The sequence below is a fragment of the Clarias gariepinus genome, chromosome 11 (genome assembly GCF_024256425.1).
Source record: "Clarias gariepinus isolate MV-2021 ecotype Netherlands chromosome 11, CGAR_prim_01v2, whole genome shotgun sequence".
Taxonomy (NCBI): Eukaryota; Metazoa; Chordata; class Actinopteri; order Siluriformes; family Clariidae; genus Clarias; species Clarias gariepinus.
The window spans coordinates 1,412,347-1,438,379 of record NC_071110.1 but is presented as its reverse complement, the minus strand read 5'-3'; the positions used below and the strand labels follow the sequence as shown (position 1 = coordinate 1,438,379).

Sequence of the window (26,033 nt, the reverse complement as noted above, 5' to 3'; positions counted from 1 at the left end):
CATGACTTTAGGAGGTTTGGGATATCTTATTTTCCTGCAAAAAAAATCCAGAGGAGCTAGTTAACATGTTTAAGTGTGCTTGTACTGATTTGGATGAAAAAAGGAAGGAAGATAAACACTTGGTCTCATGTGAAGTACTAAAAAATCGTTTAACAAAGTATCAGCGATCGGCTAAAGCAGAAAATAGTTTTCAAATATCATCTCTCAATGTTTCCTCACGACTCCAGCACCATTTACAATTCAATTAATGCAGCTTTAAACCTCAAACCTTGCAGAGATAAAGTTCAGGCCGTTATATCTGTCATTCAAGACCCATCGTGAAGTCTTCAAAATCCATAGAATGGAATGTCAGTATTCACGGTACATAATATCACCTAATGACATTAAAGCTGGGTGGTGTAGTAATTAGTACAGTTAACAACTAATAATGACATGATTAATCAATAATGAAAACCCTGCACAATTATTCTATGTGGGGGAGTAAGCTTAATTAAAAGCTAATAATAATGTAACTTTGAGAGAAAAATGCCATAGAAAGGCTAATAACATGGCTAATAATAATAATAATAATAATAATACAGTGGTACCTCGGCATGCAAACGCCCTGCCTTGGAAACCTTCGCCTTAAGAATATTTTTCATAGCATACGAAGCATTTTTGGCATACAAGCGACCGAACGTCGTCTGTACGTCTGGGAGCCATTCAAAACATTTGTTGGGAGCCAAGGTCAATGTGTTTATATACGTTTTCTTTTACTGTTTTGTTTTTCTTTTGGTGTAAGATTTAGTATAGACATAGCGCCATGAGTCCCAAGAATGTTATCAAGCACGGTAGCAAAAAAAAAAGGGAGCCGCCTTCATTTTAAAGCAGCCGGTGCCGAGAGGAATCGAATGAAATGTTTTAATAGTTTTTATATGCAAAACTAATGACTATAGTGTTGGAAATTGGTAACATTGGTAATATTTTTGTGTGGCTGAAACGGATTATCTGCATTATCATTATTTCCTATGGAACAGTGCGTTTCACAATACAAAATTTCACCTTAAGTACTTGAGGTACCACTGTATGGCAAATGATGATGATGATGATGATGATGATGATGATGATATAGCTAATGAACTATTACCAGGACTAATCTGTTTATTTTCATGGCTAATACTGTATAAGGATAGGAAAGTCCTTAGCCATGTCAGTGTTAACGTGGCTAATAATGAAGACGAGACACCTCTAATGATGGCTTGTAGCATCTACGCTGAGATAGATAATAATAATGTCTAATTAAGGGTTATGCTAGGAGCTCAGTTAGGCGCCTAGCATAAACCTTCATTAGCCATTATTATGTTAGATGGGCCAACTGATTTAACTATATTTATAAACCATGTTAGCGTTTTTCTCTGTAGCACAGCTAGCTGCAAGTATCACGTCTGGACTTTTCGCTTAGCGGTCAAGCTAACTCGATCTGCGGCTCCCTTGCTGCACTGACAGAGATATTTTTGTGGGGGTCATCTGAGGCTGTGGAGAACACACACACACATTATGAAGTAAAAATAGTGGATAGAAAAGAGGATTTTATAGATTTACAGTTTTTTTTGTGGGTGGGGGTGCGGCTTCAAGCTGTCTGAGAACTTGTTACCAGATGAGCATCTGCTCCAAAAAGATAAAGAGATTTTAGCTGAAACTGGATCCAGTCTTTGTTTTATACACTGAGTAGTAAAGTGATACACACTGTGGGAAGTAATATCGTCTGTACACACACGTGTGTGTGTGTGTGTGTGTGTGAGAGAGAGAGAAAAGCTGAGCTGTATAGAAGTAATGCTTTTGTTTCTTTTAATAATTTAGTTGGTGGCTAGTGACAGTGTTAGCGTTGGCTAGTCACTATGCTAGGGGCTAGTCATACCGTACTGCTAACAGCAAAACTTTTATACTTGACCCTTTATTTTAAGTATTAGCCTTATGCTAAAGTCTGACCTCCTGGGGCTCCATTTAAGGATTTAGCCAACATGCTAACTATTAATGTTAGCTACCTGCAATAAGAGAGATTTTGGTTTGGAGGGAAAAATGTCTCATTATCCATTTATTATCTTGTCTGTCCTGTCAGACTCTCTGTCTCTCTCCGTCTCACACCTCATATCTCTCTTCACACAGGTTTGTACTTCAGTGTCTGTGTTTTTCTATACATCTGTCTGTATTTATGTCTGTCTTTCTGTCTCTTTGCTTGGCTGTCTGCCTGTCTGTCCGTCTGTCTGTTTCCACGCCTGCCCATCTCTCTCTCATCTCTCTCACTTCTATCTGTCTTCACTTTTACAGTATGTGTCTCTCTGTCGGTCTCCTGTCTGTCTGCCTCTCCTCCTGTCTGTCTTTCTCTCTCATCTTCTGTATGTCAGTCTCCCCTATTGGTCTGCTCCTGCTCCCTGTCTCCTGTCCTCTCTGTCGTTCTGTTTCCCATTTTGTCTGTTCATCTTTCCCGTTGGTCTGCCATATTCTGTCTGTCCGTCTCCCCTCCTATTTGTCTGTCCAGCTCTCCTTCTCCCTGTGTTTGTCTGTTTCCTCTCCTGTCTTTCTCCCCTCCTGTCTGTCCATCTGTCTGTGTTCCCTCCTTCTGTCCATCTTCCTTCCGCTCTGTTTTCCTGTCTAAACGTCTGTCTTTGTCTATTTGTTGGTCCCTCACTCTTGTTTGTTTCCTGGAACTGTCTTTCTCACAGTCTTCCTGTCTTTCACTCCTGTCTCTGTGCTTCGGTCTTACACTATTTATTTTATTGCTTTAATATCCTTATGTACTATCTTCTTCTTTGTCTTTTCTGTCTTGTCCTTCTAGCTTTACCTCTTACCCGTCTGTCTGCTCTTACTCCACTCCGTACCCTTATGACCTCTCTCGTACGCTTATGAGTCACTCGTAACAAAACCGCGCTTAAAGAAATGTAAAGAGATGTGCTTTACTGCCCTGTGTCCTTTTAAACACTTGTCACATAAGGTTTCGTTGACGAGGAAATCAGTTGGTGTTACCATCATTAACTGTATGTAGCTGATACTCTTTAGAAGAACCTGCTGTAGGAAATTAATCCATGTGATGAAGTTAATCAAGTGCTTTATTCTTCTTTTCAATAGTGAATAACTTTCACTTATGTTATAGCAGCTAAAACACTCATTTTTTTTCTTTCTTTCTTTCTTTTTCATCTGAAGAGGTTTCGTCCTATAATACAGAAGTTATGAATGCCTGGAATTATTTTGTACCTTTATGAAAGCATGCTTTTTGCAAGATTTGGCTTAAATGTGCCATAGCAAAAAACTGAACCGGATTTATGCTAACTCCAATGACGTTCACAAGTCTCACTAGCGTTCACTTCACACGTTCAGTACAGACAGTGGGAGTTTTTTTTGGAGCTTAGAGACAAAAACCCTCACACTGCTGTGAATAGAATGACATCATCAGCTATGTAGATCTCCAGTATGGAGGTGTGTGTGTGTGTGTTGGATTATTAAATTGTAACCTGTGTATGGTTCACTAGTACAGTGGTGAAGGTTGTAAAGCCTCCTGGGTGTGGATTTGAGGTCTTATATCGATGTTATTGATTCTACGTGCGGTAAAGTGACGTTACACCCCAGACTGGTGTGTGTGAAGGTACGTGTGGGAATTGAGTCTGTATGAGATGCGATGAGAGGGGTGTTGGCTCGGAGCCCGATGCTGGATCAGCTCACTGCTCTGCATGGGGGAGGGGAAGAGTGTAGACAGGATTAAAACCAGGCCGCTGTGTGTGTGTGTGTGTGTGTGTGTGTGTGTGTGTGTCATTATTGTCATTACTGTCTCCACGACCCCAGCTTAAGCCCCGTCTCTGCTTTCTCATTATGTCAAATCCCAGAGGCTCGTAGCCCGTGTAACTGTTTATAGCCTTGGCCCTGGAACTCTAATAACACAGCGCAGAAACCCAAAACATTCCCTGTGCTCTCCATGATTACGGTTTAGTTACTCGTACAAACTGAGAAACTGTAAGATGGAAAAACAACGCAGTCGAACTGTAGCAGTTTTCAACCACATTTACAACATCTGAACAGTGCAAATGTTTTAAGGAAGGCCGTATGTCCCTGAGCGACGATCCCGGCCGAGCTGGCTCAGAGCCCACTGCAGTCTTTCCTGTGAACATCCAGCGAGTGGAAAGTATGATCTGTGAAAATTAAAGAGGCAAATTTGTCTGTGTGAACTGTACACACAATCATTCACCAGCACCACTTGCACATTACAGGAACTCGGCTGGGAGTTATTGTACTGTCCTGACCTCGTTCCGAAACATTTCCAGATGTTTGGAAAAGCTATTAAAGGAGGCCAGCGTTTCAGACATGAAGCAGGCAGTCTGACCATGGCTCCGACGTACTGAGAATACATTTTACCTTTACAGTATCCAAGCACTAGTGAAACGCTGGGATTAGTCCCACTTGTATTTTATGTCTTAAGTAAATATTTGGTAAACAGATGAGATAGAAGATTAAATCCTCCAAAACATTACGGAAGCATTATGTCTGTGGCAGGTGAAATAAAATGTTTAATATCGCAACCAAAAAATATCCATACGTTCTTGACCTTTACATTTATATTCAGTCATAAAAAGCAAATCGAATCCTTATCATACGGAATAATAAAATCCAGCACACCAGAGCAGAGCTTTGTGCTGATAAAAGGTCCGATCTCCCGCCTGCTGCTCCTCTGTTTCATTTTTCTCCGCAGCCGTATGATTAAAAACTTCATAAACGTGCCATAAAGAAGCACCTCGTGCCATAAACATGCTTTGTCACAGTCATTTCCGTCTCCGTCTCCAGACCACAAACACACACTCCGTCCTCTCTCACCCTGCCGCTGGGGTTTTATTTATGACTCTTTTTTTATTTTTCCTTTTTTGTCCGCTGTGAAACAGCCCTGGAGGTTCTTGGCAGAGACTGGAGTGTCGTCCCACACTGTAGTACTGCTGACTCTGCTTTTTCTTTTTTATAAGGGTGATGCATGAAGTAAAGAGTAGGGGGAAAAATTATTTTTGCAATTGCATGACATTATGTAATACACAAATCTCTTACTTTAAAAGTTTTGTTTGTTTCAAATGCATGATTATTTATCATATTTTAATGTGCTCCAGCTGGTTGCATAACACGATAAAATGTGTTTGTTTAAAAAAAAAATTAAAACCTCAGTAACATGTCTCGAGTTGCTTTGGAAAAACAACGTAACATAATTTCGAACACTTGTAGCCTATAAATGCTCACAATGTTAAGTAACTTGTTCTTGCACGTTATGTTTGATCTGCTTCATGAAAGCGGAAAATGATACTAAATATTAATACTAAATGACTAAACATTACAAATGATAATAAATGAATTAATATTTTCTCTAGTGGCACTCAAGGCCTCCCTAGGCCCACCAAGGCTTTCCCGTTCTCCCCAAGCCCACCCAGGCCCACCTCCTTCCTCTCCAGGCCCACCGGGTTAACCCAGGTCCATCCAGGCTGTCCCACATTCCACCCAGGCCTTTCCACACCCACTCAGGCCTCCCCCCCTTCTTCCCAGGCCCACTCATTACATGTACATTTGGCAGGCGCCCTCATCCAGTGCAACTTACATTTTTATTTCATTATACAGTACATCTTTGCTCTTGAGGGTTAAGGGCGTTGCTCAGGGACCCAACTGGGGCAACTTGGTGGTACTTTGGTTTGAACTTGAGGCCTTCCAATCAGTAGTCCAATGCCTTAAACACTGAGCTACCCCTGTCCCTGTCAGGGGCAGTCTCACTCAGGTCTCCCCAAGCCCAACAAGGTTTTCTGTGTCCTCCCCAGGCTCACCCAGGCTCCCCTGATCCCCCACATACCCACCCAGGCCCACTTAGGCTGACTGATGTTGTTGCAGGATTCTTATGATTATGTATTCTGATGAACACTTTGGTGCATTGATCCCCTGAAGTAAATCAAATTTGATTATAGGCTTTATTTATTTGATTCACCAGAAGTAGTACAAATATTATGCATACTTAAAAAAAAAAAAAATTTTTGTGTTAAAACTGGTAACATGAAAAACGATAAGTATCTCCTTCAAGCAAAATTAGAAATTTTTATATTCTTATTCATTATTTCTTTAAAATTAATTATATGTTTAATTCTCAATTCAACATATTTTTGTTTTTTTGATGTTTTCAGACTTACTCTTTGAATTCAATGTAAACATGATAATGGGTTAAAATTATCATTATTTAAATTATTATTGATTATTATTATATAAAAATTATTATTGATGATTGTGCATCCTGTTGTTGCTAGCAGTTTTATGTCACCTGCTCCTTTAATCAGATTGGTTCTTTATCTTTCAGGTCCAACAAAAGGGCAAACCATAGGGAGGAGGCTTTGCCACAGCCTGGTGCCCTCCTATCCCCCCTCGTGTCCCGTGTGGGCTGGATTTATATATTTGTCTCCGAGGGGGGGAGGAGGCTGATAGATCACGGAGCATGACGGCCAGCTGCTAAGACGGCTCTCACACACACTCCGCTTACCCGGCTGGATGTGTGTGTCCTTTGCCGGAGTCCAGAGCCGAAAACACCACGGCGGCCTCCCAAAACCCAGCGGAGATGCCCACCGAGACACTGCCGCCAGATAGCAAGGGTTTGGGCGCTGGTGGCGCCGTGGCATCGGCCGTACCCCTCCGAATCCTAAACAAAGGACCTGAATACTTCAGACGCGCGGCCGAACCCAACCCAAAGCGCCTGAGTGCTGTGGAGCGTCTCGAAGCTGACAAAGCCAAGTACGTCAAGAGTCAGGAAGTCATCAACGCAAAGCAGGAACCGGTGAAGCCGCAAGTGCTTGCAAAACGGAGCCCGGGAGTCAGTTCGGCTCTCAAAGCCTCCAATAATAACGCCAAGTCAGATACCTGTGCCAGCACCAAGCGTGAAAATCTCAACCTGGAGATCCTGAAGAACCTGCTCAACAGCTCGTCCTCAGCAGAAGGACCTGCTAAAAGCTCTGTCGCGAGAAGCTGGGCACCAGAATCTGGGCACCGCTCTTTCCCTGAGTCCCTGAATGTGCCAGCCGCAGCATTTCATGGCCGGAAAAGCCCCCAGAACCTGAACTTAAGTCGTGGACTAATGGAAAACCATGGGGCAGAGGGCGATCGTTTACCACTCCATGCCTCGCAGAGCTCCTCGGACATCCGGCGTCTGTGTAACAGGAAACCGTTCCGTTCAGGACGCAGCAGCAGCAGCAGCTCAGCTCCTCCACTTCCCCCAAAACCAAGTGCAAAGGCTTTAGGCATCTCTGACAACACAAAATGTCCAGCTGCAAAAGAACTAGAAGCTCGCCGGCCCTCGTTGCATCGCTCCAAATCGGACTTGAGCGACCGCTTGGCCCGGTCCGGCGCAGACGCCGAGAGGTTCTTCAACTACTGCGGGCTGGAACCAGATGAGCTTGATGGTTTTGTCGAAGGCTTTGGACGCGCCAGCTCTGATATCGTATCTTTGAACTTTCGTAGCGCTAGCATGATCAGCTCAGACTGCGGCCGCTCGCGACACATTGATGACAACGACGACCTCTCCAACGAAGACGAGGATGAGGAGGAGCGAGTCCCTTACGGCATTTCAGCAGTCGAGCGCAACGCTCGCGTCATAAAGTGGCTCTACAGCATCAAGCAGGCGCGAGAATCGCAGAAAGTCTCGCACGTTTGAGGTTTTGGATTTTATGAACAAGCTACAGCCTCTTGCGTGTCTCACTTCTAACTCTCTATTTTGACGATCAAGTGCACTGTCTTTATCTTGAAGGACTGACTGGCCAAACACAGCCGTTTGTTTTTCTTTCTAGGTTTACAGCTTTTTTTTTTTTTGTTTGTTTGTTTTTTGTTTTAGTTGCTTTCCATATCTTCAGATTTTGCATGACCTCTTCACACAAATCAAAAGCGCCCCTGGCGTCTGGTTTGTTGCGTCTCAGCTGAAAGGTGGCCGTTTTACTGAACAGCTCCAGCTCTGAGAGGGTTCATCGCTCTCTTCTTTCCGCCTCTGTACGTCAGCTCACTGTTTTCCGTCTCTGTTTGAGCGCACTGAGCCAGGAAGCCATACGGGAATGAGTGCAGAGCATTGGTGTCTTTTAGATGTCTTTTCTTCTTTAGTTTTCTCTCTTTCCTTTTTTAAACCTGTGTGTATACGTGTGTGTGTGTGTGTGTACGTGGGTGAATCAGTGTTCCAGAAGCATGTCTGATCCAAAAAAATTGAAATATCAGGCTTCCAACAGGATGGTTACGCACCACATCGTGTACGTAGTTACTTCTTTTTAGTTTGTTGTCCCTCACGCTCCTGTTACGACGGTACTCATTGTTTTGTTCAGTGTAAATTCTGTAAGATTATGTATATAATTTGAAATCATTGTCAAAAGAAAATCATAAAAATGTATAAAAAAAAGATAAAAACAAACGACCCCTGGTGTTGTGTGATGAAGATCCTGCTATGCTGTTCCATCCTGTAGCTCTCGCTTTGGTCTTCCTTCCGTTTTTCTTTTTTTTCTTTTTTGAGTTCACATCACCTGTCTGTGTCCATGATCAACTCTGTACATCACTGTTCTTATAACAACCTTAAATGTTAGCGATATTCCACCTGGATTTGTTCCTTAAAGATTTCTTTCCGTTAATTATTTTTAATTATTTCAATAAATGGTGGATTTGCCATATTTTGCCATCAGTAGCATTTGTACGCTGGTGTTTTTCTTTTCTGTAGAAACATTCCTTATTTGAAAACTCCAACTAACGACATGACACGCTAACAGGCATTGTACGTTTATTAGCTAGCTGAAATAAAGTGGCCGAGTAAAAGTTTTAGTAATGCACAGTAAGGTGCGTGCTAGCTAGCTAACATCATAACGTTGGTGTTTTCTTGTCACATCACACAGTAAGGATGAAAATTTGCGTCTCTATTTTTGCTAAACTGTGGCGCCTAAAGATGCTACATAGTTTCTGCGCCATTTTTGTGAAAAAAAAGATGTTTGTCAGGTTTTACAATTTATTCAACAAGTAAAAGAAAGACTGTACTGACTGCATTAGCGTAGCTTAGTGGCTAACGTAGCATGTCACATTTAAGTCATGCTGAAAAATATATCCTTTTTGGAAAGTCAAAAAAAATGTTGAACAAAGAAATAAGAAGTAGGAAACTGATTTGTTCCTGATTTTGGGGGGATTTTTTAAATATAGTTATATTCAGGATAAATGCTAATGGATAATCTCTGAAAAAAATTAATTACTTTTTTTTTTTTTTTTTTTACATAAATAGACAAGAACAGAACAGGTTTTTTCCATTCTTGAAATAAAATTATTTCATTTATAAGATCATTTAATTTTTACTTAAATTATTTTTAATGGTTCTCTAGCTAACTTTAGACTTATGCATTATCAGTTTAGTAACGAAAAGAACTTTCCTTTGATTATTAATTCATTTGTTTTTGTTTTAGTGCTAGTTTTGTCAGTTAGCTTCTAGCATCCAGCGAGTTTGTTTAGCTAAAGAAAACTTACGGTAAGACTTTAATGGTAGTGGATCAGATTTTATTTGGAACAGAGTCGCGTCAGCTCGCTGATTTATAGGCGCAGTGAGAGAGGTCATGAAGTTAATGTGTGTGTGTGTGAGAGAAGAGGATGCAGAGGATGGGGTTAGATGTAGGCAGATGATTGATGATGAACAGCAGAAGACAAAGAGTCCTATCAGCTCACTAACTAGCTAACAGTGAAGTTGTGATTTAAAACTCTTAGTTATTAACCTAGTTAACCCAGTGTAAGTATGTATCCAATGTTGTAAACATTAAAGCACTTTTTGTAAGTCGCTCTGGATAAGAGCGTCTGCCAAATGCCTAAATGTAAATGTAAATGTAAAACTCGTCTCGGCATAAACGCACATTCTTCTTTAACGCTATTAGTTAGCCTTTTTTTCTGTTTTGTAAATGTAACTGAATTCCAGCCTCGTGGACACCTGGCCCTCTGGGGTCTGACCCAGTGTCTTCTGCTGCTAACTCAGGCTTTTATGAGTTGTTATTTATTGAAATTAATGACATTTATTTTTCAGTAAAATCTGGGCTATGATGGTTTTAACCAATGTAATGTTTCTGTAAAGAGTACAAGACAAGAGTAATAGCTAACTCTACACTCTACTGATAAACAGTTTTTAAACATGTTACTGTAAATTGTGTAGCAAAGCCTTGTGAGAACATCTTCATCAGGGACGGAGAGAATATACGTTTGGCACGTAATTGACATTTACAGAAGACTTCAGTCACAGTACGGTGATGAGACTTAGCCTCAGTAAAACATCTAAACGGTGCAAATGTTTTATAGAAGGCTGTACGTCGGTACGCTTCAGCATACTGAGATGTTTTGGTGTCCAAGCACTAGTGAAACACTGGGATACGAACATTAATGTAGAAATAAAGGGAGTTTCAGAACCGTGCTGTTATTCTGCACAATCAAAAGCCCTTCTCGTACTTTCACTTTTAATGAATATTCTCCCTCTGAAGAATTAACCATCACCCTGAGGGTTAGAGATCTAAGTGTGTCTGGACTGAATGTTGAGGCGTAGACATAAAGATGGGATAATTAGGAAGCACACTTTTTGAAGTTTAATGTGGCTCTGAGGGTGAACAGGAAATCTTACACGGCTTGCACAAAGGTTATCTTTTTGGGTTGCTTAAAAGCTTCTCATCTTGCTCTCTTTTGAAGAAAACTTGTGTATGATTGTAAGCAGGCGGGGTCCCGTGATAAAGCCATGTGGAAGAGCAACTTGTAAAATATAAAATTAAACCTGATATAACAAACTGTGTAATCCAGCAACATGAAGTGTTCGATTTAGCTTTTGAAAAAAGTGCACGGTTTTAATTGTTTTGACGACTTGGAGTAGTTACACTCACGAAGAACGGTTTTCCTGATTTGATTCAGCGTCTCGATCACATAATACACTTTTAGTTTTATTAACGTTTGAGCTCTAACAGTGTTAAAGTGCCAACAATTCAATCGCGCTGACTCCGTAATCACAAAACAAAGCCTGGGGTGTGAGTTTTAATATTCTACAACATCAACACTGTTCTGGCTGGATGTAATGACAGCGGTGGGGATCCGTCCAGATGGGAAATAAAGACAGGAAGTTGTTAAAAACAGGATTAGAACAAAGCTTGTAGCAAATCCTGACGTGTTCTCCACCTGAGTAAACGTGTAATTCCTCCACTTTCTAGCAGAACATGGAGGGCTGTTGGCGTCTGGCCACACTGTTTTCTTTTCTTTCTGTTCTTTCTTTTTTAACTGCATGCATTCTCAGGGCTACAGGAAATGACCTAATTCATCACAAATGTTTGGAAAAGCTCGGCCTTGGCAGCGGAGGCCCCACTCCGTCAGAAATCTCGTCTCACATCTGTAAGAGGACGCTGGAGGTCATGTGTTTAACACGTACAGCCCTCGCGCAGCCTGAACGCGGGATCTCGAAACGACACGAGCTGATTTACCGTCTCGTGCTTTCGTGTAGAACGAGAAAGCTTCATCGTAGGAGCGTGGTGGGAAGGGAGGTTCAGGACAATCCTGAATATATAAACATCTCGCATATCACTTTTATCTAACATCATCGCCGTTTTGTACGAGTCGGCATGTGCGAGTTAACATCAACGGCTTGCATTTTATGCAGGTTATTAAATAAATAAATAACAGTTAATAGCACCCAAGTGGTGTAGTTGCAAATGTAAGTGGGTTCACCCTATCATCCAGAGATCATGAGTTCAAGTCCCAGGTGATGCTACAGCCATCTGTAGTCGCTAGGCTAAAAAGAAGATTGGCTGCGCTGTCTCGCGGGGGGGGGGGGGGGGGGTGGAAGGGTGTCGTACTCACACTCTCACATCGATCATAGCGAGACGAGATATTCACGGGCATCTGTGAGCTCACGCAAGTGGAAGGGTTGGATAACGAGTGTGTTACGTCATTCCCTGGCTTGCCGTTGGGTGTCGTCACAAGTCTTGGAGGAAGCACATGATAGCTTTTACCCCACCTGGTTGGAAGTTGTAATTTTTGAAGGGATAGACCCTAACAGAGAGAGATGGGTGAGAGCTGGCTACGACTAAATTAGGGAGAAAATCAGGGAAAATTCCATACAAACAAACCTGGCACAGTGTATTAGTCGTTAGCACTGTGGCCGCGCGCCTCCAGGGTCAAGGGTTTGATTCCCGCCTTTGGTCTGTGTGTGTGGAGTTTACATATTCTCCCTGTGAAAATACACTTTTTCCTTCATGTTTTTTCCCCAAAGGTTCCAATTATTCTGCACCTGCTCTCTGTCTCCCCCTGTGCGCCAGAGGACAACACTGACACGCCCGGGTGTATCGATCGACCTCTACCAGGACGACCTCGTCTCGTCTTTAATGTCACGCCTTGGACACGGCGTGTTGCTAAATATTCCTGCCATTGATCGCGAATGCGCTTCGGACCCAGCGCAGGTCCTGAGAGTTACCGTTTAAGGTTTTCTTTAAGCCCTAATTTAGTTAGATTTAGTTTAAGATAAATACATACTGTATACTGTACTGTATATACAGTGGTGTGATCGCAAGTATATACTGCATGGACCCCAGCGTTGTTGAATTCTGGGTTCTGATTGGTCAGAAAGTGTTGATTAATTTATTGTAACAGAAACTCAAATCACAGGTTTCTATTAACGCACTTGCTTTGATGCATCACCGTTTCTATAGCAACACCTCAGGAGTTTTCTTTAAAGGGAGCCTATTATACAGATTTTACTCTCCTGTCACGTTTAAACAAACCAATTAGATTTTGTTCCACATTGTGACCTCATATAAGAAAAGCCCCCCCACTGGCCTGTTGCTCGGCTCTGCTGTTCTCTGGAGGGGCGGGGCTTAAACACTGAGACGCCACATAAAATAGTATTATCTGAAGGGTATTTTATCTGGGGCATTAACTCTCTCTCTCTCTCTCTCTCTCACACACACACACACAGTTATCTAAAATCTGTGTTAACTTGATAAAGAAATAGTAAAATATGACATTTAACTGGTTCTATATTTATGTAACATAACATGACATGTAAGGAGTCTCCAGTGTCAGAGCTTTGTCTCAACTCTAAGAGACTTCCACGACGATAAATGTACATGTAAAATTATAGAATAATGTGCATTGCATCTTATTTAAGTAAAGAACAAATAATCTTGTGCATTTCATTGTGGTTTAATAGGAAGACAACACTGAGGAACACGCTGTTAAAGGAAAAGAATCCACTTTCTGTGCAGTAACGTCCCTCTATCTCGACACGCTGAGGGTGTTTAGTCTTTATTTGGAGGATTATCCCGTCGTATCAGTGCGAGTTTCATCAGCCTCTTTGTCCTGATGCGATGGTGTTATAGCTCACATCAACACTTCAGCGGTTCCACATAGCCTTCATTCCCGGCGTTCCGGTCTTATCAGCGTTGAGCTCGGATCCCGAAGAAAGAGTGTTCGAGCGTTATCCGTATCAGAGACAGCCTCGCTCTCTCTCACACACACACACACACACACACTGAAGTGTTATGCGAGATTAAAAACACACACATTACATCTCACGTCTGATCTCAGATCAGCACTCAGGCTTTAGGGTTCTGTATTATTTACTTTTACATCTTAAGCAAAAGATTTTGAACAAAAAAAGATTTTCTAAGTTTTATGAGAGTGTTTGTGCTGTGTGTGTGTAATAATAATAATAACAATATTTGTGAGGTTGCGTTTAAACTAACAGTTAATTAAATCTAAATTAAATAGATTTTTCCCCCATTTATAAAAAGACTTCCATTTATAAAAGGAATCTCACAGACTGTCAACTTCAGTTTATATTGAATTAAAGGAAAAAATAACTTCTCTAGTTGTGTGTGTGTGTGTGTGTGTGTGCTACACTAAACAGGGAGATTTGAACCCACAACCTTCAAACTAATCAGATTTTCCCGCTCACACGGGAGGTCAGCTCTCACATTTTGCTAAACTGTGGTTTAGACAGTGTTAGTACATAAGTTCCAGGCGGCACTTACACACTTCATAACACACCCGTGTGCGGCGGTGTCGGATATCACAGCCGTCCTCCTTTTACACAACCTGGAACCTGGAACACAACAACGTTTACGAGAGGAATCTCCAGATGGAGGAACACCACACAGCCGCACGTCACCCCATCAGTACGAGCGGTCCGGCTTACGTGTCCCAGTTTTACATTCGTTAGTAGCGAATGATGCTAGCGTACTAGCGTGGATGACTAGCGACCTGAAAACCAAAAGTTCTCAGTTCTAGTACAAACCCAGCAAAAACTGCATTTAGAACCAGTTGAGTTGAAAATGCTGATTACTGATGTAATTTTCCATGAATCCGCTATATTAGTGATTAAATTATGACTTATCTAGTTAACGTTAGCTTGTTTACAATAGCTTGTTGCATAGTGCACTGCAACTAACACGACAAACGCCGTTTCCCATGCAGTGTTTTATTTGTGACGACTTGGCATGATGTTAACGTAACATTAACGGCCACAATTAGCATATTGTTTAGCTGTGCATTTACTAAATGAGCACCGTGCCACGTCCGAACTGACACCACTGTATTTTTCAAGAGAAGCTTGACAACATTAACATAAACAACATATGCCAAGAGTTTGTGGGGGTCAGTGATACCAGGAAAAACACATTTGGTACTTTTGTTTAGTGTCCATTCATTAATGTAGGTTTGCTTTAAATTGCAGATTTTCTTCTTATTATTATTATTATTTTACATAAAGCAGTTACTGTAAATTGATTAATAGAAAAAAGATTTTGTTACTTATTTTATATATCTTTTTCACAATAACAGTCATGTTTAAATTTTATTGTATGTTGATGGCTTGACTGTAAACAACATAACAAACAATGCAATAAATAGTTTTGAAGAAAAATCTGCTTTGTCATTGAACCTGAGAAAAACTTACTATAATATAATGTACCATAAATAACCATAATAATAATAATAGAAGCAAAGCCCCCCCCACCCCCCCCCCCCCTACTGTTAAATGAATTTTACGCCCATGCTAAGAGCTACAAGTTTAGCACTGTGCTAACTGCATGGTACATACAGTACAGTATGAACACTCTTGAGGGAGGAAAATGCAGGCTTATGTCTCCGAGTGAGCTCTGAAGATTATTTTAAATCCTAAAAAACAGTGTGCGTTTATCACGACCATTTTAGGAACCATTGACTCTAATGATCCGTTTGGAGTCCCTTTAGTTCTAAACCTTTATCTAAATGTTAAGAGGAACATAATGGGAAATAATGTGGAGCCCACACGTACCAGGAGTGCACACACACACACACACACACGCACACACATTAAGAGAAATGGGTTCTTTAAGGGTTCACTGGATAATTAAAGCGTGTGTCTGAAATCTGTGTTGGTTCGAGTGGTTCCATGTAGAACCTTGATTATGTTTATATTATTTATATAAGGGGTCATGCAGAATGTACGATAAATCGTTTTCATCTGGACCAGGTTAGATACATGAGAGTTTGGGTGAACATCAGACCCCAGTTTTAAGAGGAAAATAATCCTCAGAGGAGAAAGTGAAGAAAATGTGCACACAGCGCCCTCTGGTGCTCATCCACCCTTCCTACAGCACAGCTTTTTGTTCTCTTCTTTTTCTTTCTCTCTTATTATTATTTTTTTAATATTGGCCGTCAAATAACTAAGGGGTACTGGGGGCGTGGCTACATAATGAGCGATAAGACCCCAAGCCAATTCTTAGCAAACACCCCAGACGGAAACACTTTTTTTCAGCTATGTCACACACTCGTCGTGGGAGGTTTGCTTGTAAGAAATAAAAAACCTTTATTTCAACATTGTTTTAATCCAATCTGTCTGTCTTCCATTTCAGCCAAACAACACTCGGCTCACAGCGGGGACAATTCAAACAATGAGCTGCTTTTATAACATGGCAGGTCGGCTGAGATTCTGTTTGTGTATCGATCTCTTCGTGTGAACTGTGAGGCCATTTCAAAGCTAAGGATCTTTACTAGCGGGAGTACGAGTCACTGACGGTTAAAGAGTTTGTAGAAACAGTTAAAATGGTAAATCTGATCGTTAATGTAATCAGTGATATTATGATGATTATTATTATTATTATTTGAGGTTGAAGCCCACGTACATGTCTGTGTGTCTCTCTGTACAGCAGAACTCTCTGTCTAACTTATTAATACAAAGAAATCCCATTCTGTAAGGTTGAGTATCTTACGCCTTGTTTACACTAAGCACTTCTTTGGTGCTCAGACAAATACACTCCCTGTTCGGTAATCGGAGAGTGAATCACAGATGAGAAATGGAAAAAGTAGATCAAAGGATAAAGATGAAGTTTTGTCTTAAAACCACTCCAGCGTGTTAAAATTCACTTATACCACTTCAGCGCTGTTATTTCAGCCAAAGTGAAAATATGAACTAATCCCAGTAAAAATATTCACTTTATCTTTTCTAATTAATATCTATTGGTGCAGGTGTTTGTTTACATTGAGACAGTAGCGCATTAGTAGATTATTTTACAGTAGATTATTAAATCCCACACATAACTGTTCATAACATCACTTTTACTCCACATTTAGATTCACTGATGGTGCAGATTAAACTTCAGGCAGAGATCTAAGGACTGCAGGAGATTAAGCATTAAATTCTGTCCAGCGGTCGATTTAAGACGCGTCCACAGTTTGACGCACGTGCATTACGCTGTCAAAACTTGAGGTTTATAATCTGACACAAGACTGTACTCTACTGAACATTTTGATTTCATTGATGGTTTTTGGCGCTTGAAGGTGCACTACCATTGTTTTTGTGTCTTCCTTATAGTCTGTGTATACACAGTAATCTTTCATGTTAATTAGCTCTGTTGAGTGACATGTATAGCCACGCCCACCGCGAGGCAAATGTCTCACTGAATGAGTAAAAAAACGCTAGATGCTGTGACATAATCTGGCTGGACAGTCAGGCAGACAGAGAGTCAGATAGACAGACTGAATTTTTTCTGAGGTTTCTGGTTCTCCACTGTGTGACACAATAAGACATCTTTGAAAAAGCGAGTTCTGAGTTGTTCATCAGTTGTTCTTCCTTGCGTATCAGGAACTGGAGTAAATGCGATATTCCCTGTGACACGCCCTCCAGCACCTTCTGTCGAAACCTGAACCGTCTACGCTTGTGTCTGGGCTTCGACCAGAGGTGATACTTATTGCGCAATAGCCACTTAATGGACTGATTAGATATCTGCATGAATGTGCAGAGTCATTAATAAAGTGCAGAAGTTCTGCAAACCTTTGCAACAATCCTGATTTAGCAGGAATTATGTCCTCTATAATGCTAAATATTTATTTACTGAATAATTGATTGATTGACACCATTGTTTAGAGTCCGTATGTTGTAGCATTACAATTTCCTTAAGAATTAAAAACTCCAACCCCTTATTCAGCGTGACCACGCCTCACTGCGATGCACAAAGCCAGACATGGTTTCTTAGGGTTGGCATGGAATATTCAAATCCCCCCGACCCAACATCTAGTGTAAAGGCACATATAAGTGTGGTCTGGGGGGCCAATACATTTGGTTATAAAGTGTATAACGAAAGTGTTCTGTGCTGTAATTGGCTCGAGTGCTTCATTCATCACGTCAGGAGAGTGGTTATCAGGAAGCTCTATCACAAAGACCTCTTTAAGAGATTAGAAGCAATCCCTCGCTCCTGATATCTCTCTATCACAGCGCGGTTCAGGTTTCAAGGTCAGTTCACGTCCTTTCAGGTGTGAAACCTCGCTGCAGTGTCCGTGCCCTCATCGGCCCTCTATCAGGCCACCACGGGTCAGAGTGCACACGCCATCAAAAGCCTGTCCACGTGGAGGCAGAGATACGTGTCAAAACCAAACATGAAGTAAACTGCTTGGCCACTTTATTAGAAACCTCAGGGCTTCTGCTTCAGTTCTCTGATCACATCATCATCATCATCATCATCATCATCATCGCTGCAAATTCTTATGTTTTTGTTCATGCCAGAGAAATATCCAGGAAGGAGTGTGTTCAGTGACATGACCAAGACCCAAGTCTGAACACCAGCCTGACATGTTGGCACAAAGCAGGTTTGTGCGTTAATGGTGCTGATGCCAAATTTAGACCCTACATTCTGAATGTCACAGTCGAGGCAAAGACACATGGGTGATGTTTTTGCAATCTTCAGCTATTACAGTATCCCACCATATGAATTCTCACTCTCACTCATCTTCTGTACCGCTTTATCCTGTATTTACGGTCGCGGAGGGCCTCGATCCTATCCCAGGAGGGTTAGGGCACGAGGCGGGGGACATGAATTCTTTTTAAAAGGTTTTTATTTTACAGCCCAACCTAACAATATCTTACATCACAGATAAACCCAGTAAAAACCCGTTGTTAAAGTAACCAAGTTAATAATTTCACCTTTTTTCTGCCTCTGCTCTCAGCCTCTCCGTTATCAGACATGTTCTTACTTCATAACAGCACATTATAACACACCTAATGACCCCTACCAACACAAAACACAAAGCGTGTTCCCACCTCTTCTCTTTATCAAGTAGTGAGGGGATAAAACTGCTGGACTTACAGGCAAAAATTCACAGACTACTTGGCTAACTATATTGATTAGGTAAGTTACTACATCCTGATCGCTTAAGCAACTCTATGTACAGTAGAAACAATAGGCAACCTTTAAATCTTTTATCTTTGATCTTTAACGAGTCTTTCAGCCGTCGTGTTTCCTGAGCATCATTAACCGCAGCTCCCTGATGTACACATGTCATATACAATATCCTGCAAATCAATTTTCTCAGAGTGAGGGAGCGATTGGGAGTGAGTAAACACATGCTCATTTATCTGACTTTGTGTTAAGTGAACTTATCGTGTTTCTAGGTGGGCGGGGCCTAAATACAACATATCAAAGGTCAAACAGAATATTAATATAATATAATATAATATAATATAATATTTTCCATGTGTTTATAAATTTAAGAAAATTTCCAGCAAGAAGCGAAACAAAGTATAATTCAAGACAACCGCCCAGATATTATGACTGAAATGTTGGTTATCAGTACCGCATGATAAAGATCAGGTGTTTATTAGCTTTCCTGCACACACACACACACACACACACACACACACACACACACACTGAAGTGTTATGGGAGATTAAAAACACACACACACACACACACACACACACACACACACACACACACACACGCACACACACATGGCCTTACTGATACGACTGGAAGATAAAATATTAAGATAAATATTAATATTAACATAGTGACGTTAGTCGTAAATACAACCAACTAATAAATAAATTCTTGAGATTACAGATCTCCACTTAGGAGTTAGGAGTATCAATGTGTCAGTTTAACAAAACACACACACACACACACACAGTTTTAGTGATAAGCTTGGTTTATATTTTTGTCAATGTTCAGCTCTTTAAGTGTATCCCACCCGTGTTATATAATCTATACGTCCGTGTTATCTTTATTCTAATCCACGCTGCTTTAACAAATCAGTTTCCCTCGTGCAGATCTATAAACTCTTATCTCACACTGCACAGAGACCCTGAACTCAAACACAACTTTTTTTCTTTTAAGGTTTGTTAGCTTTTGTTTTTGACCAGATTGGATCTGATTCATTTGGACAGATAACTTTAAAAGTAAAATAGTATTTAAAAAATAAAATAAATATTATTTAATACATAATAATATTTAATTTGTTCCTTATGTTCCACTAAAGTGCAGCCAATTGTCCTGCCTCTGAACGACATCAGATGTTTAATTATGTAGTAACAAAGTACTGAAATGAGTTACCAGTCATGACTAAGTTACCAGCGTAACAAAGCTGAAATAACTAGTTACCCCCACAAAGTAAAAAACTGACAACAATTAACCCCACAAAGTGTGACAAAGCTGAAATAAATCAAGTTTTTCAGCTTTGTTGTAATTAAATATGTTTGGAAGTGGAGTTACATTAATATAAACTAAACAACTCAAATCTAATATTCTGAATAAACTATAAAAAAAGAAATATTGTTAGTAGCTTCTGACTGGCATCCATATGAAATTTACAAGAGCTAAGAATTATTATTATTTTTTAATGTGTAGCAACTTGTTCGTTTCTTCTTTTACTTTCAGTTAATCTCATTTTCATTTTGACTATTTGTTCTCTTTCTATTTTTTTAATGTATTCATCGCTTTTTATTATCATTTCTTATGTAAAATATTTTGAGTGATCTCTTTGTATAAGACGTGCTACACAAATAAACTTGGCCTGCATGATGATTTTTCAGGTTTAGCCGCAGGCACTTAGAGGAGTTGGAGGGATGAACCATCAACTTCGATTTCGGTTTTATCTCAGCTCTCAAGGCCAAACAAGCTTGTGGCCATCACAGCATGTATTCAAATTCAAATTCAAATTCAAATTTTATTTGTCACTTACACAGTCATACACAGTACGAAATGTAGTGAAATGCTTATACGACTGCCAGTGACCCTAAAAGAGTCTAAACTATTTGAGAACTAAAGTTCACAAATAAGAAATAAATATGAATAAAAGAAATACGATAGAACATTAAATAGAAAAATTAAATTAAACTAGGAAAAATAGAACTAAAAATAAAAATAGAAAAAAAATTATAAAAATAAAAATAGAAATAGAAACAAAGTGAAAACTGACAAAAGTTACCTTCACAAAATGTAACAAATTTACCAATGTAAATTGTTAACAATTGTTAAATGTAACAAAGCTGAAATAGCCAAAGTTACCCCTCAAATTGTTACAAAGCCATAATTGACCAAAGTTACCCCCATAAAATGTAACAAAGCTGAAATATCTACAGTTACCCCCACAAATGAAACAAAACTGAAATAATTAAAGAGGCCCCCCTGCAAAGTGTAACACAGCGGAAATAAATGAAGTTACAGCCACTAAGTGTAACAAAGTGAAAACTGACAAAAGCCAAGTAACAAAGGTGAAATACACAAAGTTACCCCAGGAAAGTAAATCAATAACTCAAATCTAATATTTTCTGTATAAACTATAACGAAAAAAGAAAAATTGTTAGTAGCTTTTGACTGGCATCCATATGGAATTTACAAGAGCTAAGAATTATTATTATTATTATTATTATTATTATTATTATTATTATTATTTAATTTTTCTTTCAGTTAATCTCATTTTCATTTTGACACTTAATTTGTTTTATGTCTATTTTGAATCTATTTATCACTTATCACTCATTTCATTATTATTTCTTATGTAAAATCTTTTGAGTGATCTCTTTGTATAAGACGTGCTACACAAATAAACTTGGCCTGCGTGAAAATTTTTCAGGTTTAGCCGCAGGCACTAAGCAGAGTTGGGAAGATGAACCATCAACATCGATTTACGTTTTATCTCAGCTCTCAAGGCCAAACGAGCTTGTGGCCATCACAGCGTTAATTATTAAAGCCACTAACGGTGGCCTTCGAGTTGCCCTTATCGACAAGGTAAAACCTCAGACGTCAATTAGCCTGGGATTGCAGATACAAACTGGAGTTTATGATAACAGCCAAAACACCAAGGCGTTGCTGTGCTATTTCAGTCTGGCTGAGTGGAGTTTCTCGATTTAGAAATCCACATTGTGATTTCCACAACTGTCTCAGATCATCCAGGAGTCGGGTTGTTTTACATAAAGTACGAGTGAAAACATTCAAGAGTTCGGTCTGCAGTATATCTGTATAGTATAAGACTGAATTTTTTTTAAGTTTGTACATGGGTTGCACAGTGGTGTAGTCATTAGCACTGTGTCCTTGCACTTCCAGGGTGAAGGGATCAATTCCTGTCTGTGTGCATGAAGTTTGGATGTTCTCCCCGTGCTTGGTGGATGTTCTGGTTCAGGTTTCAGGTTCTCCAGTTTCCTCCCACAGTCCAAAAAGAAGCAGAGAAGGCAAATTGGCATTTCTAAATTTCAATTCAATTCAATTCAATTTTATTTGTATAGCGCTTTTAACAATTGTCATTGTTGCAAAGCAGCTTTACACAATCAAAATAATTATTTAAGTCTGTATGGAATGTAAGTGGGCATGAATCAAGATGAGCAGATCGTCCCTGATGAACAAGCCGAGGGTGACAGTGGCAAGGAAAAACTCCCTGAGATGTTAAAAGGAAGAAACCTTGAGAGGAACCAGACTCAACGGGGAACCCACCCTTATTTAGGTGAAACAGAAAGCAGGAATTGATCTGCATTTATACAGTGTGTTAGGTGGCAGCCAGTTCAGCTATAACAGTTGATGTTAATTGATGTTAATATGGAGTCCAGGTAGTAATTGAAGACAATTGCAGCCTTGAACTATCGAACAACCACGGCCAAGTCAAGTCCTCAGAGAAACAGCTGTCAACAGCATTTGAGGGGCAGAACCGTCTTCATGGTAGAGTGAAACCATCCCCAGACACCAGACACATCCCAAAAAGACACACGGGGCATCCACGCGACAAGATTTCCAACCAGAAGCGGGGCACCAGGATGGGTCAGACAGGTCCGGAGGGCAGAGGGAGTCTGGATCACTGGCAGCTTAGGAACGACATGTGTAACTCGACAGAGAGAGGGAAGAGAGAGAGGGGGAGATAGGGAACAGAGAGAGGGGGAGAGAGAACAGAAGAGGGGAGAGCAGAAGAGGAGAGATAACAGTTAGGTATAGTCGCAGTCACATAATGTATAATGTGAATGTATATTTAATGTAGAGTTCAAGCGGAGACTCCGGCAGGACTAACTATGACATCGTAACTAAAAGGAAGAAACAGAAAGAAACACAGACATGAGGGTTTCCTGAGATGTAAAGCAACCAATCACCTCACCGTCAACAATCCTGAGTGATCAATGAGAGTGGGGAAGACAGCATCTAAACATACCAGTTCACCATAATACTCTACGTCCATGAGTTCCCCAGATCTGCCCCTTTACCCAAGACAAATAAATAGGTTTTTAGCCTGGACTTAAACACTGAGACTGTGTCTGAGTCCTGAACATTATTTGGAAGACTATTTCATAATTTTGGGGCTTTGTAAGAAAAAGCTCTGCCCCCAGCTGTAGTTTTCATAATACGCGGTAATGACAAGCAGCCTGCATCCTTTGATCAAAGTAGGCGTGGATACTGCGGCGCGAGACCATTTAATGATTTATATGTTTTAAAATCAATGCGAAATTTCACGGGGAGCCAATGAAGTGAAGATAAGGTAGGTGTAATGTGCTCGTATCTTTTGGTTTTACAGTAGTAAGGACTCTTGCTGCTGTATTCTGGACTAGCTGAAGCTTGTTTATGCATCTGGTTGAACAACCAGACAGTAAGGCATTACAATAGTCCCACCTAGAGGTGATAAAAGCATGAACTAGTTTTTCTGCATCGTTTAGCGACAGTATATTTCATATCTTGGCAATATTTCGGAGGTGAATATTTCGGAAGGCCATCTAAAGTTACAGTGTGATCTAAAATTTTATTTTTACCTGAATGCGGTCCTATGTATATAGAACTTTTGTCTTATTAGGATTATGCAGAAGGAAGTTAACTAGCATCCAATCTCTTATGTCCTGCACACATTGCTCAACTTTAGTAATCTGTTTTTTCTCATCTGGTTTTGCTGAGACATATATCTGTGTGTCGTCAGCATACCAATGAAAACTAATACCATGTTTACGGATTAAGTTGCCTAGAGGAAGCATGTACAGAGAAAAAAAGCAGTGGACCTAAAACCGAACCTTGTGGAACACCAAACTCCACTAGAGAGCATGCAGAATAATCACCATTTAAATCTACATACTGATAACGATCGGTTAAATAGGATCTGAGCCAGGAAAGGCCTGTACCTTTAATTCCTACTACATTTTCTAATCTGTGAAGAGGAATCCCATGATCAATGGTGTCAAAAGCTGCACTGAGGTCGAGTAACACAAGCATAGTTACACAACCCCGATCAGAGGTCAATAGGAGGTCATTTACTACTTTAACGAGTGCTGTCTCTGTGCTGTGATGAGGCCTAAATCCTGACTGATACAGTTCATGTATGCTATTTCTATGTAGATATAAGCATAGCTGCTCCGCTACTACAGTATCTTTTCGAGAATCTTAGAGATAAAGGGGAGGCTTGATATTGGCCTGTAACTGGACAGTTGACAGGGGTCGAGGTCAGGTTTCTTAATAATCGGTTTAATAACTGCTAATTTAAAAGATTTTGGAACATACCCAATGCTGAGTGAGGAATTAATTATTCTCAACAGGGGTTCTGTTATTGCTGGTACTATCTGTTTAAGAAAATGTGTCGGTATAGAATCTAATATACAAGTTGATGAATTTGCAGAAGAGATGAGTGAAATTAGTTCATTCTCTTCAAGGGGAGTAAAGTATTCTAGGTTCCGATCTGACATGGCTAGTTTAACATCTGCATAACTTACATTGTTTGGGTTCAAAGCCTCAATTTTATGCCTGATATTTGCAATTAAAGTCCTCACTATTGCACGATGTTGTTGTGGAGATTTCTGCAGTGGTCTTATTTCTAGTGAATTTGGCTACGGTATTAAATAAAAATCTAGGATTATTTTTGTAAGAGTGGAGAGATACGTTGAGTTTTAGTTTGACGCCTTTTACTTTCTAATTTCCGAGCTGTTTTAAAGAGCGTGTGGTCGTTATACCAGGGAGCGAGTTTCTTATCTCTAATAATTTTTCTTTTAAGTGGAGCTACATTATTTAAGGTATAACGGAACGTTGAGTCTAAATATTCAGTTGCCTGATCGAGTTCTGTGGGGTCAGACAATGATCCAATCAAAGTTGGTAACTCTGGGAGATTACTGCTAAAGCTCTGAGTGGTATTTGATGTGAATATACGTTTAGTACGGTAGCGCGGCGCTGTGCATACATTATTACTATAACACACTTGAATTGAGACAAGATAGCGATCTTATATAACTTTAGACAGTGGAATTGTAAATAAATTTCTTAATACTTAATCCGAAGAATATTATTAAATGATTTTTTTTAGGGGCCAGGGGTACCTCAGTGGTTAAGGCATTAGACTACGGTTTGGAAGATCCCAGGGTTAAATCCCACAACCACCAATTTGCCACTGTTGGGCCCTTGAGCAAGGCCCTTAACCCTCAATTGCTCAGATGTGGAATGAGATAAAAATGTAAGTCGCTCTGGATAAGAGCGTTTGCCAAATGCACAAATGTAAATGAAATTAAATCTATAGTGTGACCTGCTTTATGAGTGGGTCCTACTACTCACTTATTTTCTTCTACTAAGTCCAGTATGGACATAAATGCTGTTCTCAGAGGGTCTCAAAATAAATATTAAAATCTCCAGCAATTAACGCAACGTTTCTTTGTCTACAGAAATGACTAGGTTTGAGAGGAAATCTGCAAATTCATAAAGAAATTTAGAGTACGGCCCTGGAGGACTGTAAATGATGAATATCGGGATCGACTGAGCTGACTTAATATTTGAAGCTACACTTGTTATGTTACTATAGAGAACTTCAAATGCATTAAATTTGTGTCCGTATTATATTTGTATAATAGTCAGATTATCATTGTGAATAACTGTGACGCCTCCTCCTCTACCAGTTAACCGAGGTTGGTGTATGTAGCTGTATCCAGGAGGACTAGCTTCATTTAGAGCTACATACTCATCCTGTTTAATCCAGGTTTCTGTTAAACAGAGTATATCAAACTCTGATCTGTGATAACTTCATTACCTATAACTGTTTTAGATGCGACAGATCTAATATTTAACATTCCTAGCTTCAGATCAGAGGTGCCGGCTGCGCATTCAGTATGATCCAAGTTTGTGGTATCTTTGTTAAATTAATTACTAAAACAGGCTTGCTGAGTCTTTCTATATTTTTGCTTAACTCAGGGAACAGACACAGTCTCAATATGATGAACCCTGAGTGACGACTCTATGCAGCTAGCAGACGGTTGGTTTACAGTAGCCTGTCTGTCTGCTCCCAG

At 40.1% G+C, this 26,033-nt stretch overlaps 1 protein-coding gene across 5 annotated transcripts in view; it reads left to right on the top strand.

Annotated features, from left to right (window-relative positions):
- fam110b (family with sequence similarity 110 member B) overlaps positions 1-8,689 on the top strand; it is a 170,423-nt gene extending 161,734 nt beyond the window's left edge. For all 5 annotated transcript variants that reach the window (XM_053506784.1, XM_053506783.1, XM_053506780.1 and 2 more), the window contains one exon: positions 6,341-8,689. In XM_053506784.1, coding sequence (XP_053362759.1) covers positions 6,596-7,684 — 1,089 coding nt within the window. In that variant the 5' untranslated portion in view covers positions 6,341-6,595 and the 3' untranslated portion in view covers positions 7,685-8,689. The remainder of the gene's footprint in view (positions 1-6,340) is intronic.
- The last annotated feature ends 17,344 nt before the right edge of the window (positions 8,690-26,033 follow it).